The sequence below is a fragment of the Nanorana parkeri genome, unplaced genomic scaffold (genome assembly GCF_000935625.1).
Source record: "Nanorana parkeri isolate BGI_ZX_2015 unplaced genomic scaffold, ASM93562v1 scaffold2070, whole genome shotgun sequence".
Lineage (NCBI taxonomy): Eukaryota > Metazoa > Chordata > Amphibia > Anura > Dicroglossidae > Nanorana > Nanorana parkeri.
In genome coordinates this window covers 7,444-25,274 of record NW_017308338.1, presented here as the reverse complement: position 1 = coordinate 25,274, position 17,831 = coordinate 7,444, and the positions used below count along the sequence as shown (strand labels likewise).

Below are 17,831 nucleotides of genomic sequence, written 5' to 3'. Positions count from 1 at the left end.
GTCTAAGCAAATAGCACGCGTCATTGGGTCTTCGCGGTCGCCTCCCAGCAACCAGCAGCCCCGCCCCTTGACAACGCGTTTCCCTTCACAATTGTCTCTCAAAATGATACTCCCTGTGGGAGGAGAAGGCCCAATCTCTCGATACATGCTTTGTCTCAGGATTCAACAGCATGCCTGAAGGCGAAATATGATAGTGCTATGCTCTCTTTAGCTGACCCATACTTCTCTGGGAATCCTTTGTCATATATAAAAGTTCATCTAAAGCCAGATCTTCTGGTTGTATGGGTAATGTGGTTGTATGTAATATGGGTCAGGAAGGTGCTCCAGAAAGTAACGAGTAGGGGCTTGTATTGTGCTATGCTATCATTAGCTGGCGCATAACTATCTGGGATTCCTTTGCATGTGATAAAGTTCATCTAAAACCATTTGTTTGTTGTTATATGGCTGTAATATGGATCAGAAAAGGGCTCAAGGAAGTAAGAAGTATTGGCTTGTATTGTACTATGCTATAAGCTGACCCATAACTCTCTGGGAATCCTTTGTCATATATGAACTGCTGAACTATGTCCTGCAAGTGAGCGCTCAGCCTTGCTAACTTAGTGCTCGCAGCGCAAGTGAATGTGGATGCAGAGTGTCGAGTGTGACGGAGAAGGTGGGGGACAGAGCACCAGCAGCCATTTTAACCGTGGGCACACCTGGGAGCGAAGGAGGTGCCTGAATCCCCATGGAGGAAATCAATTCAGTATGGGAACCTGCAATTTAATGTTTTGGTGGACTAGCACACTAAATATTCATTAAACAATTATATTTGTTAGTCAAAAATATTATCCTCCGCCATTTTTTTTAGTACTGTGCAGTCGAAGCGTTTAGTGAAGCTGCGGCAGCCGAAGGGAAGTGGGGCAGGACAGCTACTCAGCGATTGGCTAAGGAACTGAACGTGCCTCACAGACGATGCCCTTAGTAAAGATGGTGGCTCAGGAGAGAAGAGGCACTTAAGAAGTTTGCCAGAATGAGAGTTCTTGTTACCCTGTGTGGAAATGTGAGTGTGCTTTTCTACAATTAACATTAACATTTTTATTGTGTCTCATTTACATTTCCATGATCAGGGATGGGGCTCCCCTTTAAGCGACGCAAAAAGAAGAAACCATAGCGACCCCCATGCATTTCCGTCTAGGGGGACCTGTCATTTGTATTTCCCGCTGGTTACGTCACCAAAACCCAGCCAATAATATCTGTAAACATCGCTGTGCCCGCCCTTAGCAACTCACTACCTCCTCCGCAACGTCCACAGCAACCAGCACCTCGCACAACCTACGAAGCCAATTTGACAAAGCCCCACCCCCGTCCTTATTTTTCAGCCAATCGACGAAGCTTTTCCCCTTCCAGGCCACGCCCCGCACCACCCGGGGACGGTCTAAGCAAATAGCACGCGTCATTGGGTCTTCGCGGTCGCCTCCCAGCAACCAGCAGCCCCGCCCCTTGACAACGGGCTTCCTGCTAGTCCTGTGATGTCCCGACCTCCCGTGACATCACCACGCGGAAGTGTCCAACGATTCGGGGGGACCGTTGTCGCTGGCGGAGGCAGTAGCGGCGGCGGGATTAAGACGAGATGGCTCCGACTGGGCTGAAGGCGGTGGTCGAGGAGAGTAAGTGCTGTCGTCTCGTGCTCTGTGTGTGCTGGTCCTGGCATAGAACCTGTCAGAATGTAGTGCCAGGTCATTCCGTGGGCAGTGACGTCAGGGGTGGAAACAGGAAGTGGCATTTCCTCTGGGTGAATTGGGGAAAACACACACTGCTGAGGTAATAGGGCTGAAGATGTGACGTCTGCAGTGCTGCATGGCTGTGCATTGAACCACATTGGATGAGCGAGCAAACCTTTGGTGTTCCAAGTGTGTCTGGAGCCTCCTGAGTACGCTGCTGAGGCACCGATGTGTTCTTCCCCATTGCCTTTTCATTGGAGGTGCATCAAAGCGCATGTCGGCGTGCATTAATGTGCATTGGTGCGTTTTTTATTTGCATCGCAATGCATTGTATTGAACGCCAACGTGTTTCATAACATAACGCGCCCTCTGGGCCCGTCCACATCTAATTAGGACCCCTGTCAGGTTTTTATTGCTGTCTGTGTCCCCATCAGGGAGATTCTCCCTTCTTGGTGACCGTTGTAACTGATGCATCTGTCTCTGGGAGCCATGCCTGTGAGGATCCTGCAATGCCTCATGGGACTTGTAGTTATTATTATTACATAGTATTTATATAGCGCCAACAGTTTGCGCAGCGCTTTACAATATTAGGAAGACATTACAATACAATTTGGGGGATGGAAGCCAGTGGAGGGATTGGCAGAGGAGGGCGGAGGATGGAAGCCGGTGGAGGGATCGGCAGAGGAGGGATGCAGACACTGAGCGGTTGGTAAGGTGAATGAGTCTGGCAGCTGCATAGTTTCACCGCAGCTGGGGGGGCGGAGTTTGCCTACCCCTGAAGTAGATGATGTCATCACAGGAGGTCCACATGAAGGATCCCATTACTATGAGCGGTCACACAGAGTGTTGTGTCGCCGATCGCTTGAAGAGCTTTTTTTTTTTTATGACTTCAGACGGATCTGGCGCAGCATGTCGGCATTTTTTTTGCCAATTGCTTGTTACTAGGAATGCACCAATACTAGTGTCGGTACGGAGTATTTGGGCAAGTACTTGTCCAAATGCGCGGATACCTATCCTAATACCGGAACTTCCGGCCAGAGGAAGATCTCCCTCTGACCGGCAGTGCCGCGCGGGAACATGGAGCCGGCTTCCCGGCCAATCAGGAAGCCACGCAGCGGGTTACGATGTGCCGCCCGGCTTCCTGATTGGCTAGAAAGCCGGCTTCACTTGTTGCAAGGCAGCCTGACTTCCTGACAAATCAAGAAGCCGGGCGGCACGTCATGACCTGGCTTCCTGATTGGTCAAGAAGCCAGGCCGCCTTGCAACAAGTGAAGCCGGCTTCCTAGCCAATCAGGAAGCCGGACGGCCCATCATGAACAGCCGCCCGGCTTCCTGATAATCTGGGCCCGCGGATGCTGGTATGAGTATTCGGTATCGGCAAGTACTTGGAAAAAAAAGGTACTCGATACCGAAAAACCGGCATTGATTCATCCCGACTTGTTACCCACCTGAAGGGGGCGTCGCAGTGTGAATAGGGCAACAGTTGTTTTCTACGCACCCTGGCGGTGACGTTTATCAAGTGCAGAATATACCAAAAACCAGTCACATGGTATGGATGGGCCCCTCAGGGTCACGCTCTGTGTCCGTAGAGTTGCCTCTCTGCCGGCCGTCTCTTTTAACAACATTCCCTGCATGCTTTGCGGCTTCTCCTCCGCTCGTTCCTTTGGTCTACTTTTGATTTCTAAGGACTACATATCCCACAGCACCTTGCTGCCTGCAAGCAGTGATGAGGTGGCTCCTGTAGTTCAGAAGGCAGGCTCTGGGAAATGGTGACACAGCAGTTCATATTCGCTACGGGTTACTACATTCAACTCACTACGGGTCACTGCTCACCACAGGACAGATAGACAAATCTCCCACCGTGGCTAGTGTATTCTTACAGCTCATGTCTGCTGCTGTCAGAATACCTGAACAGTTATTGCAGCTGATTGGCTGCAGTCGCTGGCTGTTCTTTTTGAATTTTTCACCCGACTCCTTTTGAGTTTGTTGTAGATTGAAGGATGTCGGGCAGGAGGGTACCAACAGGGACACCCAGGGAGCAAATCTCTCTCCGTGTATGACCAGATTGGGATGAGCGCTGGTAGGTGACGTCGTCTCTGATGATGAGGATCTCTGGATGCTGGGCGAGCTGGGAACGGGCCGGGTCAGTAACTTGCAGGTAGCACAGTACAGAATCAGCAGGCAGTGGCAGCGCCAGGAACGGCCGGGTCAGTAACTTGCAGGCAGTTTGGTACAGAATCAGCTAGCAGAGGCAGCGCCAGGAACGGGCAGGGTCAGTAACTTGCAGGCAGTATGGCACAGAATCAGCTAGCAGAGGCAGCACCAGGAACGGGCCGGGTCAGTATCTTGCAGGCAGTATGGTACAGAATCAGCTAGCAGAGGCAGCACCAGGAACGGGCCGGGTCAGTAACTTGCAGGCAGTATGGTACAGAATCAGCTAGCAGAGGCAGCGCCAGGAACGGGCCGGGTCAGTAACTTGCAGGCAGTATGGTACAGAATCAGCAGGCAGAGCCAGCGCCAGGAACGGGCCGGGTCAGTAACTTGCAGGCAGTATGGAACAGAATCAGCAGGCAGAGGCAGCGCCAGGAACAGGCCGGGTCAGTAACTTGCAGGCAGTATGGAACAGAATCAGCTAGCAGAGGCAGCCTCGGGAACGGGCCGGGTCAGTAACTTGCAGGTAGCACAGTACAGAATAAGCTAGCAGAGGCAGCGCCAGGAACGGGTTGGGTCAGTAACTTGCAGGCAGAGGCAGGGCCAGGAACGGGCCGGGTCAGTAACTTGCAGGCAGAGGCAGGGCCAGGAACGGGCCGGGTCAGTAACTTGCAGGTAGCGTGGTACAGAATCAAGTTGTTGCAATGACAAATGTTTTGGCATTCTCATGTTTATTTCTTGTGTTTGTTTTGGTGACACAAAAAAGTGGAGGAAAAAAAAGCCAAAGCTGACGCATTCCACGCAAAACTCCAAAAATGGACTGGACAGAATTATTGGCACCGTCTCCAAATCACAAGAAATAATTGCATTCCAAGTCTTTGTGGAGAAGCACAGACAATCTGGCGGTTACAAGTCCATCTCCAGAGATCTTCATGTTCCTGTGTCCTCTGTGCGCAACATTGCCAGGAAGTTTCCAGCCCTCGGCACCGGCGCTGATCTCCCCGGACGTGGAGGAAAGAGAACAATTCATCAAAGATTGTAACGAAGGATTGTTGGAATGGCGGATAAAGACCCGACATCAACTTCCAGACACATCCAAGCCGACCTTCAGGCACCGGGTACAACTGTGTCACCTCGCACTATACGTCACCATCTGAATGATCGGAGACCCAGGAGGACCCCACTGCTGACACCGAAACATCAAAAAGCCAAAACTTACCTGAGAAGCCAAAATCCTTCTGGGAGAATGTGCTGAGGACAGACGAAAGAAAATGACAGCTTTGTGGTGCAGCCCATCATCCTACTTCAATCCAGTCCCTCCAGTCACAGATGGTGGGGGGGTCACTGATGTTTTGGGGTCGCTCTGCTGCTTCAGGCGCTGGATGTCTTGTCTGTGTGCACTGCATTATGAAATCTGAAGACTACCAAAGATTTCTGGGGTGCAATGTGGGGCCCAGTGTCAGAAAGTTGGGTCTCCGTCAGAGGTCACGGGTCTTACAGCAGGACAATGACCCAAAGCACACGTCACAAAGCCCCCAGAAATGGTTTCAGACAAAGTGCTGGAGAGTACTGGACCAGCCAGCAATGAGTCCAGATCTGAATCCCATAGAGCTCCTGTGGAGGGAAACGGAACCTTCCGATCTGAGAGACCCGGAGCAGTTGGCGGAAGACGAGCACTCCAAAATCCCTGCAGAGAGGTGTAAGAACTCATTGATGGTTACAGGAAGTCATTGATTTCACTTATTTGTGTCCAAGGGCTGTGCTACCAAATATTCATTGAGGGTGTCAATAATTTTGTCCAGTCCATTTTTGGAGTTTTGCGTGGAATGCGTCAGATTTGGGGGTTTTTTTTTTTTCTCCACTTTTTTGTGTCACCGATACAAACAGAATAAATAAACATGAGAATGCCGAAACATTTGTAATTACAACATGGTGCATTATCTGACAGAAACGCAGGGGTGCCAATATTTTTGGCCGTGTGTGTGTGTGTATATTAATCATTTTTATTTATTTTTAAGTTCTGCTATGTGATTGGGTAAGACATATAAAGTCGGTGTTCTCCCAATTTGGCTGCAGAAGTGGAAATACACTTTAAGGGTGATAGATACCCGGGGAGATCTGGTCATCGTGTGTCTGGTGTCTGTGTATACAGAGAGCGGAATACAAAAACAAAAATAGAGAAATGGGGCTTTAAAAGTGTCCTCAAATGCAAGGAGACCCAGTTCAAAATGACATGTCGTTTATTGTCTAAAAATATATTCTTTATTAAAATAAAGATGACAGATTAGTGATATCATTAGATGGTACAAAACCTCCCGGGATCACATATAGATACATACTGTGTATATAACAATAACTTATTAACATTTATCTCCTTAAATATCTCTTTTATATAATTGCATAAATAAATTTATCCATAATGTTGAGTAGATCTATAATGTGTCCAGTTTTCGACATGTTTCGCTCAAGGCTTCATCAGGAAAATATCGAGGTGCCTATAATAATCATAAGGATCTAGTAATCAATACATCAATATTTGTACGTTCCCAAAATATTATTATATATTTAAAATTAAAGTTCCACATTACACCAAAAGATCAATTATAGATAAATACCATTAATGGAATCTCTGTCCTACTGACATGCGTCCCTACTGCCGGAGAGCCAACCCAAAACCACTCTGGAAGTAGGGGACCATGCGGGCCAACGAATGGGGAAGGAGGTACGCCTGTCCATGATGTGTCCTTCAAACAGTTACTGGATGCGTTCTGAAAGTCATAAAAATATATATATGGTTGGAAAGACAGTAAATCCAAAACTGCCATTGCTCTCGCATTGATTACTTGATATTTATACAGTGGGCTAATTATTATCATATCCGGGCCCCATAGCGGCCGCCTGGGTCGCTATGGCTATTGTTACGCCACTGATACAGGGGTATCAAAGTATATTCCTTCAATTAGAGGCCATAGGGACATGCAATGAAGTTGACTGAAAAGAGTCTCCTAATATACCAATATATAGGACAACATCCATGTGCAGACCGTCCCCATATGTTGTAGAAAGGGGATACGCCCAGTGAAAACTTACCCCAGGTGATGGGATTGGCTCCCAGGTGCATAGACACATCAGCCAACACAGAGACACCCATTAACCAACAAACGTCCATTAGTAAGTAAATTATACTACATTTGTACACATAAACCAATTCACAAATGGCATTGAATAAACAATTCATCAAATTATGGCCGATTATGAAGAAAGTTATGCATGGAATCAAGGGAATCACCATTTCAAAGTGCTGACGTGAAATAGGTGTAGCCAAAATAATGTGTATAGATATCATAATCATATTATACTATGTGATATTAAACCCAAGAAATGTTGATCCATCAAGTAAATGGATTCATCATGTGATTTAATTTGTTTGTGAACCCTTCAGTTTACCTACATCCCTACATATCCACAAATGCCCCTCATTCCACCCCTCCCCCCACACACAAAAAAATTAATTAATAAATAAAAAAACAAAAACAAAACGCATTTCCCTATCCAACTCAGTACTAATGCCCTGTGTTAAACACCCATGAATTATACTCCCATGCTCCATTGAGAAATCCTATATTGGAGACCATGCTAGTGGAAAATGATGACGTGAGCTTATTTGTATACCGTATTCAAAAATATATTGATCATGTGACATATTGGGTGGTTGCATTCCCTTCTTCAGCATCATATCTAATTTAATATATTTATCCCAAATGTGTGCCATATAAAATTATCCCATTTGCCTAATGTCTGGTATTGTATAAATCTTTCATATATTGTCAAAAATTACTTATATCTTATAGTTATTTAACTAGGTCTCCTGGAAATGTGTTCTGTGGTGTTTCTAGGAAAAAAATATATACAGAGAGCGATTTCCTGGATGTGTGCGTGTTTACCCAAACTAGTGAGGCGGCTCCTGCCCCTCCTGTGTGCACATGTGGAGGTGTTGTACCTGTCTGTGTACATACACAGAGAGTATGTCGGTGATCCCGCGGCCATTCTTAGGCTTGGAGCAGGGGTGGAATCTGGGAGCCAGGCTGTCCAATCCTGGAGCCAGCAGGATTTTTTAGTAGCCAGCTCCATTGCCCACAACTAGAGAACACCTCAGAAGTTGGGCGCCAGCTGTACTTTTTGAAGGAGATTTGGTGACCTGGCTCCTGGGATTTGTACAGTTGTGGCTTAGAGGGTACTGAAGGAAGCTAAACCTTGGCAGCCAATCAGGAGTCGCCTTTCAGCAGATGACAGCGGGCGGATTAATGAAAGCTCATTTCTGAGCAGTTTCTGTATTTTTGCATGTTTTTTTTTCCTGAAGAATTCATAAATAATTTAGTTTGCACCAAAAAGAGGGACAGAGAATATGGTTTTAGATCTGTACAAGGGAGGTGGGATTGGAAAAACAAAACAGAGAGCTATAGAGAGACATGGTGGAATGGAGAGCATCAGAGAGAGAGACATGGGGGAATGGAGGGAGAGAGAGAGAGACATGGGGGAATGGAGGGAGAGAGAGAGAGAGACATGGGGGAATGGAGGGAGAGAGAGAGAGACATGGGGGAATGGAGGGAGAGAGAGAGAGACATGGGGGAATGGTGAATGGAGAGCATGAGAGAGAGACGTGGGGGGAGCGAGACAGAACATAAGATGGAGAGGAAGAGAACAAAATGATACAAATGGTGAGAGGTACTGTCTCCCTCTATAAAGTAAAGCGCTGCGCACACTGTTGGCGGTGTGTGTGTGTGTGTGTGTGTATATATATCCTGTATAATGATGATTTCCATGTCTGAGGGCCGAGGGCGGCGATTGCAGCAAGTTTCACTGAGGCTTCTTTTTGTAGAAGTGGTTGATAATAGAGCGGTTGTGTTCCGGACAATAGGCCTTTCACAACAGCAAGCCAGCACAATAACTGTGAACACAATGCAAGCCAAGTCAAATTCTGCTGAGTAATGACGGTTGTACAAGATCTGCATTGACGGAGCCAGATCAGAGCGGCCTACATACAGAGGCATATTGGGAATGATTCAAACAATCAGATGAATGTCGCTATTCAGAGCACAGCCATAGCCAATCTCTGCATAAAGAAGAACTCCAGGCAGAAAAACTTAACCCTTACAATGGGGCTACCCCAGCACTGCACGGGTTTTCTTCTGCCCGGAAGCAGATGTGGCTTCTCAGATGTTAGAAACAAACTACTTTGATGTGATGAAAAAAAAAAATATATATATATATAGTTCCGTCATTCAGCTTCATGCTCCCATCCTTTATTAAATGTTTAAAAAAAAAGAACCGCTTACATCACAAGATCTGCTAACACGTTTCAGCCTCACATGGCCTTAGTCGTAGCTATGACTAAGGCCATGTGTGGCTGAAACGCATTTGTGTGTTTTTTTGATGTGAGCTGTTCTTTTTGATATTTGATAAAAGATGGGAGTACCAACAGTTTGCGCAGCGCTTTACAATATAAGGAGGACAGTACAGTTACAATATAAATCAAGACAATATTATAAGGAGGGCCCTGCCTGTGAGAGCACACTTTTTGTATGTACAGTATACTATTTACCTGTAAAAGACATACAGAAGCCCTGAGACTGCTGCTGGGTGCCGAGGAACGCAGAAGTGATGTAATATACATCACTTCCTGCATTCAGAGACCGGGGAGGAGAGCGGAGGGAGATCGCGTACTGATCTCCCTCCGTTCTCAGTGCACGGAGCCTCAGTGACCGTCCCGGATCAGACGCCTGGGATCGCGGGTACAGCGAGAAGAGGTAAGGAGGGGGCGCACAGAGACATGCAGCATACAAGCGATTGGATGTGATGCCAGCAGACTCCCACACAATGCACACCAACACACTTCTATGGGGTAAGCAGGACACAAGGGGGGGGGTCATTTGCCCCAACATACACTGGCCCAATTCCGTCCGCACATAATTCTCGCCACTAGAGGGAGCCAATGAGCCTAGGACGTTTCTCCGCTCCTTGGCTCCCTCTAGTGGCGGTAATGTCGTGCGAATGGCATTCATCCAGCATATGTTGGGCAGATGATTTATAAATCATCCTCTTAGAGTACAATTGTTTTTTATGTGTCCTTAGATCAGGGGTGGGCAACTCCGACCCTCCAGCTGTGCTTTAACTACAAATTCCATCATTCCTCTGCTTCTGGGAGTGCCTGTAACGGTCAGTCTTGCAGTGCCTCATGGGAGTTGTGGTTCCACCACAGATGGAGGGCCGGAGTTGCCCACCCCGCCGAAAAGGGGCCATACACCTTACAACCATCGCACGACTTTCGTTGTGCGATGGTTGTAAGGTGATTCAAATTTTGTACGACCCGCACATCATGGACAGGCAGATCGTACTTGCGTACTCCGCTGAGGGGAGGGCTTGCAGATGATTGCAGTGGTGAGCGGGCAGTGTGCGCTTGCACACCTCGGGTCATGCGGCTTTCGTCTTTGCGCTACCAACCCGCTGAAAATCGCCTTTTCGAGCGTGCTCGTTATACGAAAGTCGTGTGACCGTACAGTAAATGCGGTCGCACGCTGCCCATACACCGTTACGATTATCGGATGAAACTTTCTGTCCAATGATCGAACCGTCGTACGATTTTCGTACGACGGCCCCATCCTGCCCCAATTATCGAAAGGTTCAATCAGCGGCAGATAAAAAAAAAAATAACACCTGGACGACTTGCGGTAATTGACGGCAATTATTTTCGTTTTGCGCATGCGCAGTGTTAATCGTACGGCAAACATCATACGATCGACCAAAGTTTTCAAACATGGTTGACCGTCAAAAGTTGTACGATTGTACAGTACTGTCGGTCGGGCACTCTTCACACGTTGCGATTGTCGTACAATCGCGGGATCAGGTGTATGGGCAGCTTAAGATTTTGTGTCTTTTTGGATCAGTTCTGATCAATGAAGTTCAACACACCGGAACCCGGCCCTACACATGAACATTGAGGAACTGTATCGGGTCTCAAAGCATTCGATTTATCGTTCAATGCGTGAAGCGCGTCCACCATCAGAACATCGGATGCGCCTTGCACTGCTAGGCCGCAGCCGTTGGTCATTAGCTGTTACATGTAAACTGTCAGTTCTGGGGCCCGGCGCTTATCTCTCCAACGTTACTCTATCACAGGATTTCCTACCAGTGTCACACGCCCAGCCTCACAGCTACAGGCTTCCTCTTTTTATTTTGCTTGCCTCACACATAGATATTAAATCTCCCTTTTTTGTTTCATCTTGAATATTGTAGATCAGGGGTAGGCAACCTCATCACTTCAGCTGTGTTTTGAAACTATAAATCCCATCGTGCTTCTGCCCCTGGGAGTCGTGCCTGTGGCTGTCAGGGTCTTGCAGTGCTTCATGGGACTTGTAGTTCCATGACAGCTGGAGTGCCGAGGTTACCCACCCCTGATGTAGAGCCGGTCTCTTGGGTGTACTGGTCCTACTAGAAGTAGCATGCGGGGAGCCGCAAGCAGGCCAACTAATTGAAAGTCAACTAATCGATTGATGGAAAACATTGACAACGTTATTTATTTATTTTTTAGGAGAAACTCAGGACAAGGTTAAAGGAGAACAATGGGGTCAGTGTTTTTCCCCATAGTTCTCCTTACGGTAACGGGAGGACACAAACTAGCGTCCTCCCGTCACCCTAAGCTCAGTATATAGGGAGCTATAGCTCGCGGTATACTGAGACGCCGCAGCCGGAGCGGATCCCAACGTAGATGACGGGATCCGCCCAGCTGCATGAGTGACAGCTGGCTCTGCCTATCTAGAGGCAGAGCCAGCTGTACCCGCCCCCTCCCCCGTCCGTTCCGCCAGTCAGCGCTGGAGGATCGGGGAGGGGGGAATCCAGCCCCTCCCCTGTCACGGCAGAGAGCCGTGACAGGATCGAGAGGTGAGCGAACGCCCGATCTACTGAGCCGACCTGTGACAGTCTCATTGTCACAGGTCGGCTAGGACTATGAGGTGAGTGGAAATCATCTCATAGTTCTCCTTTTTAAGGCTACTGCTTATTACATTTCTAGCTGTTCCCTATAAGATGGCAGATCTTCACTGTCCAGATCCACTTTAAAACCTAAAAAACTATTTGGCCTGACTCACACCGGAGACATTTCCCTCTTTTCATGGCTGCTCTTCCTCTAAGCACGGCCGTCATTTGCCCGTGTTGTGTTATATTTGTATGTCATAGTGACTCTGTGTATATACTATTCTCGTCCTATTTTTATTATAGCGTTACTATATTAAAGTAGGAGCAGGTTCCTGATTTAATGAAGGTTCGTGATTAGGCAACAGCCGGCATTGCCTTAGAATGAAGTTTGCTCAAGACCGCTGTACTCTGTTATTAACCACTTGCTGACCGCGGTGTTACACCCCCTTCCTGTCCGGCCATTTTTGGGGGGGGGGGGGGTTTTTTGTTACTGTATAATGAAAAAAGTACCGAACATTTAGAAAAAAAAAACGTTTCCCTATATTATGATGGGAAACAATTATTATTGCCCAATTTTTTGGTAAAATATAAAAGGCGGGGTCACGTCGGGTAAATAGACACCAAACATGTCAAGCCTTAAAATTTGCGCACGCCAGCGAAATCTTAAAAAAAACTACCACACCCAAAAGTGGCCCATAAGCGACACTTTAAAAGATTTTACCGCTCATCAGTTTAGTGTTATCGGTGTTTGATGGCCCTACAATTATTGCTCTCACTGCGACGTTCGCGGTGTTACGTAAGTGTTACGTAATTGGCGCAATCGTTTTTCTTGCATGTAGGCGCACCTAACGCATTTTTGCGCATCTATGTGGGGGTGGGGGGCTTTAAAGGAGAACTATGGGGTCAGTGTTTTTCCCCATAGTTCTCCGTAGGGTAACGGGAGGACACAAACTAGCGTCCTCCCGTTACCCTAAGCTCAGTATACCGCGAGCTACAGCTCCCTATATACTGAGACGCCGGAGCGGATCCCGACGTAGATGACGGGATCCGCCCAACTGCGTGAGTGACAGCTGGCTCTGCCTATCTAGAGGCAGAGCCAGCTGTACCCGCCTCCTCCTCCGTCCGTTCGCCAGTCAGCGCTGGTGGAGAGGGGGGAATCCAGCCCCTCCCCTGTCATGGCAGAGAGCCGTGACAGGATTGAGAGGTGAGCGAACGCCGGTATGTGTTTGCTCACTTCCCGATCTACTGAGCCGACCTGTGACAGTCTCATTGTCACAGGTCGCCTCGAACTATGAGGTGAGTGAAAAGCACTCACCTCATAGTTCTCCTTTTAAAAAAAATTGTTTTTTTTTTGTGTGTGTGTAAATTTTATTTTGTGACCAATTTCTTTTTTTTTTTTTTACATTTAACTTTATCGTTATCACATAGGGGAATAAGAATCTCCCTATGTGATATCAAATTACAGTGACGGGTCCCCTTTTATGGAGACATCAGGGGTCTCTAAGACCCCTAATGTCACCTAGGGACCCCAAAGAGCATATTTAGGAGAAGAGATCTGCTTCACCAGCTTCTTCTCCTGGCTCTAAGAGCCAGAGACTGCTCAGTGACACCGGAAGTGATGTAATGCGCATCACTTCCGGGTCCAGTGATCGGAGGAGAGATCAGCGGCTAGCAGCCTGCTGATCTCCCTCCGATCTGTCAGGGGAGACCCGTCATGCCAGGCCCACACGGGGGACAGCGGAGCCCCGGGAAGTTGGCGTGGGGACACAGCGCAGCACCGAACAAGCCATCTGATGGCTGTCCAGCATTTGAATTTTTTACAATGGGCGGTCCCGAAGCGGCCCCCACCCTATTATACGCTTCTTGCCAGCGCTTCCTCCGCGTTCATAGCTGCATTTTAGCCGGCGACAATTCTCCAATGCATGTGATCTCCCTCCCTGGGTCACAAGGCCTGAGCACTGTCACATGACATCGCATAGTTTTTTTTAATTATGTTACTTTTTGATCCACAAACAGGAAGTAATGGAAATCGCTCAAATATGTGGAGAAGTCTCCTGTTAGTTGTCACCAGAACAGGTGTCCCCATTGGAAGATGTTTCCACAACTGAACATTGACAGTGTTCACCAGGCCTCGTAGAGAGGGTGAAACTCCCCAATTGCATCACTGATGGCAATGAAATTAAAGATAAGGGTTCTACACCTTCCTGAGGTTATCAACAAAATACAAATAAAAATATAGTTTTGCTTGTAGATGCAGCTTGTTAAGGAAATGCCGGACAGAATGCAGGAATCCTGGTTACACTTCACTCTGTGACATCGCACATTACATCATCAGACAATTTCTACGACATGCGATGCATCTTCAAGCATTTCTAAACCCCAAACCAAAAATGTGATCTATTGCAGCTTCACGGTCCTTAAAGGAGAACTATGGGGCGAGTGCTTTTCACTCACCTCATAGTTCTAGCCGACCCGTGACAATGAGACTGTCACAGGTCGGCTCAGTAGATCGGGAGGTGAGCGAACACTCTCGATCCTGTCACGGCTCTCTGCTGTGACAGGGGAGGGGCTGGACTCCCCCCTCTCCGATCCGCCAGCGCTGACTGGCGTGAAAACGGACGGGGGAGGGGGCGGTTACAGCTGGCTCTGCCTCTAGATAGGCAGAGCCAGCTGTCAGTCACGCTGCTGGGCGGATCCCGGCACAATTGTTGGGATCCGCTTCAGCTGCGGCGCCTCAGTATACCGCGAGCTACAGCTCGCAGTATACTGAGCCAAGGGTGATGGGAGGACGCTAGTTTGTGTCCTCCCGTTACCCTAAGGAGAACTATGGTGAAAGGCCCTGACCCCATAGTTCTCCTTTAATCTATCAGGTGTATGATAATATACATTCATAATTAGCCGTGTCATCTACTGATTTCCTGTTTATTCATCTGCCAAGATTCTTTCTAAAAAAATTTTTTTTCTTCTTCTCTTCAGAGATCCTGACTGGGGTAATCTCCAGCGTCAAAAAGGATGGCGAGTGGAAGGTAAGTGAATGACCTGAGCAAATTAGGACTTCCTTCCTCCTGCTGGAGATCCCTCTAGTGATAATAAAGATCTATATAGAGGGATCAGGACCTCCTTCCTCCTGCTGGAGATCCCTCTAGTGATAACTAAAGATCTATATAGAGGGATCAGGACCTCCTTCCTCCTGCTGGAGATCCCTCTAGTGATAACTAAAGATCTATATAGAGGGATCAGGACCTCCTTCCTCCTGCTGGAGATCCCTCTAGTGATAACTAAAGATCTATATAGAGGGATCAGGACCTCCTTCCTCCTGCTGGAGATCCCTCTAGTGATAACTAAAGATCTATATAGAGGGATCAGGACCTCCTTCCTCCTGCTGGAGATCCCTCTAGTGATAACTAAAGATCTATATAGAGGGATCAGGACCTCCTTCCTCCTGCTGGAGATCCCTCTAGTGATAACTAAAGATCTATATAGAGGGATCAGGACCTCCTTCCTCCTGCTGGAGATCCCTCTAGTGATAACTAAAGATCTATATAGAGGGATCAGGACCTCCTTCCTCCTGCTGGAGATCCCTCTAGTGATAACTAAAGATCTATATAGAGGGATCAGGACCTCCTTCCTCCTGCTGGAGATCCCTCTAGTGATAACTAAAGATCTATATAGAGGGATCAGGACCTCCTTCCTCCTGCTGGAGATCCCTCTAGTGATAACTAAAGATCTATATAGAGGGATCAGGACCTCCTTCCTCCTGCTGGAGATCCCTCTAGTGATAACTAAAGATCTATATAGAGGGATCAGGACCTCCTTCCTCCTGCTGGAGATCCCTCTAGTGATAACTAAAGATCTATATAGAGGGATCAGGACCTCCTTCCTCCTGCTGGAGATCCCTCTAGTGATAACTAAAGATCTATATAGAGGGATCAGGACCTCCTTCCTCCTGCTGGAGATCCCTCTAGTGATATGTAAAGATCTATATAGAGGGATCGGGACCTCCTTCCTCCTGCTGGTGACCCCTCTAGTGATAATAAAGATCTATATAGAGGAATCGGGACCTCCTTCCACCTGCTGGGGATACCTCTAGTGATATGTAAAGATCTATATAGAGGGATCAGGACCTCCTTCCTCCTGCTGGGGATCCCTCTAGTGATAATAAAGATCTATATAGAGGAATCAGGACCTCCTTCCTCCTGCTGGGGACCCCTCTAGTGATAATAAAGATCTATATAGAGGAATCGGGACCTCCTTCCTCCTACCGGTGATCCAATTTAGTAATGTATTTTTACATTTTTATTGCTCATTTTGCAATCATCCAAAATAAACAAAGACCAAGGAGCTCTACTTGCAGTTGTGATGGATCTCATTTATTAAGTGCAGATCCAGAAAAGCAATGTACAAATGATGTACATTTCAGGGGATACACCTCATTCTTTAGACTGCAGGACATAGCCTCCAAAATGTACGTCACTTGTATGTTGTTTTCATTAGAACTGCAAGAACGGAACAAAAAAAGCCAGACATTGAATTCTGTAATAATATTGGGGCGGCACAAATCATTTGCCATGTTGAACACGTGTTATTATAGTGAGCTTTTTATGCCCGAAGTGGAAAAGGGCTCAGCAAGTATGAGCAATGGATGCCAAGCAAACAGCAGATACCGGACTTTATTGTGGAAAGCCAGAAGTGTCTCATCTTGTTGTGTCTTCCTTCCTCAAGGTCTTGCTGGTCGATCACACCAGCATGCACATACTGTCTTCGTGCTGCAAGATGTCCGATATACTGGATGAAGGCATCACTAGTAAGTCGATGTGCAGTTGTCAAGGAAAATAAAAAAGTAATATAAGATTGGGGAATGTGTATTTGTCTTAGTTTGTGACTTCTCAGCAAGTGCCGGCGGGCTTCATGTGGCCCCTGGGCTGCAGTTTGGACACTGGAGGTGTATTGGAAGACAACACAGGCAGCACATACAGTACCTTTTGACCTCCGTATTAGAGCAAGCTTCAGGGTTCTGGGGTGCTCGTGGGTTCTGAGGAGACCTCTGGGTGCCTGCATTATTTTCCCTATATACAGCTGGGTGGGTTTTTGAAGCGGCAAAGGTATTTAGGGTAACCATATAGAGAAATATATTGCCATGATTTTGCCGCAGGGCTCAGACTTGTGAAGGTAACCAATGGACTTCTAAGGCTGGAAAAATACGTTTAAACTAATGTAATCCCCTAGGACTAGAGAGCACAAGATGCCTGCATGTACTTTGTAAAATTTTGAAGCCCCTGAAACAAAGAGCACAAGGCTTGAATTCCCTAACTTGCTTTAGACAGCACAGATCACAGCAGTGACGTGCTGGGCCTTCTGTGCTGCCCGCCGAGGCTCCGCCCCGTCCCACCAAAGCCCTGCACCCAGCTCGGTAACCAAACTATGTGAGGAGGAGGAAGGGAGTAGACAGCCGAAGTGTCCCTCACTATCTCGTCACTGTTGAGGCATCGAGATCGATGTCCTCACTGTTTTTTGTTTTTTTTAGTGGACAGCTTAGACCAATGGTGCTTTGCCATTGGTCCAAGCCATCCATGGAGCTCACGCCTCCAACACAGAGTTTAGGCTGTGACAGCGCTTGCCTCACTATGTTAGGTTACACAAGCAGTGGGAAAGCCCGCTGCTGTGTAACCTAACTACCTGTCAAAAGTCAGATGCAGCGCTGCCTGTAATTAACAGGCAGCGCTCCGTCAATGGCAGGTTACATGGCGGGGAGGATTTCCCTGCTGTGCAACCTGTAACAAGCCGATCTGAATGGAGAAAAGGCTGTCAGCTTCACACTTGAAGCTGACAGCTTTTTCCTCCATAATACTAGGTGAGGCTCTGCCTCCCCTGTCCGCACGTCCCTGGATCACAGGCAAAATGCACGGAGCCAATCAGAGGCGTTGTGATCGATGTGATGGCCAGTGATTGGCAGTGGAATCAGTGATTGGAGGATCTGCGAACGAAGGGATGGAATTTATTACGGGGGGG

The 17,831-nt window shown here is 47.6% G+C and overlaps 1 protein-coding gene across 1 annotated transcript in view; it reads left to right on the top strand.

Moving 5' to 3' along the window:
• Window positions 1–1,468: 1,468 nt before the first annotated feature.
• The window catches only part of LOC108800577 (syntaxin-binding protein 2-like), a gene marked incomplete at its 3' end in the record, with an annotated part of 19,254 nt that continues 2,891 nt past the window's right edge, over window positions 1,469–17,831 (top strand). Inside the window, exons 1-3 of the mRNA XM_018572558.1 lie at window positions 1,469–1,646; window positions 14,799–14,848; window positions 16,545–16,626. Of these exons, the coding sequence (XP_018428060.1) occupies window positions 1,610–1,646; window positions 14,799–14,848; window positions 16,545–16,626 (169 nt within the window). The remainder of the gene's footprint in view (window positions 1,647–14,798; window positions 14,849–16,544; window positions 16,627–17,831) is intronic.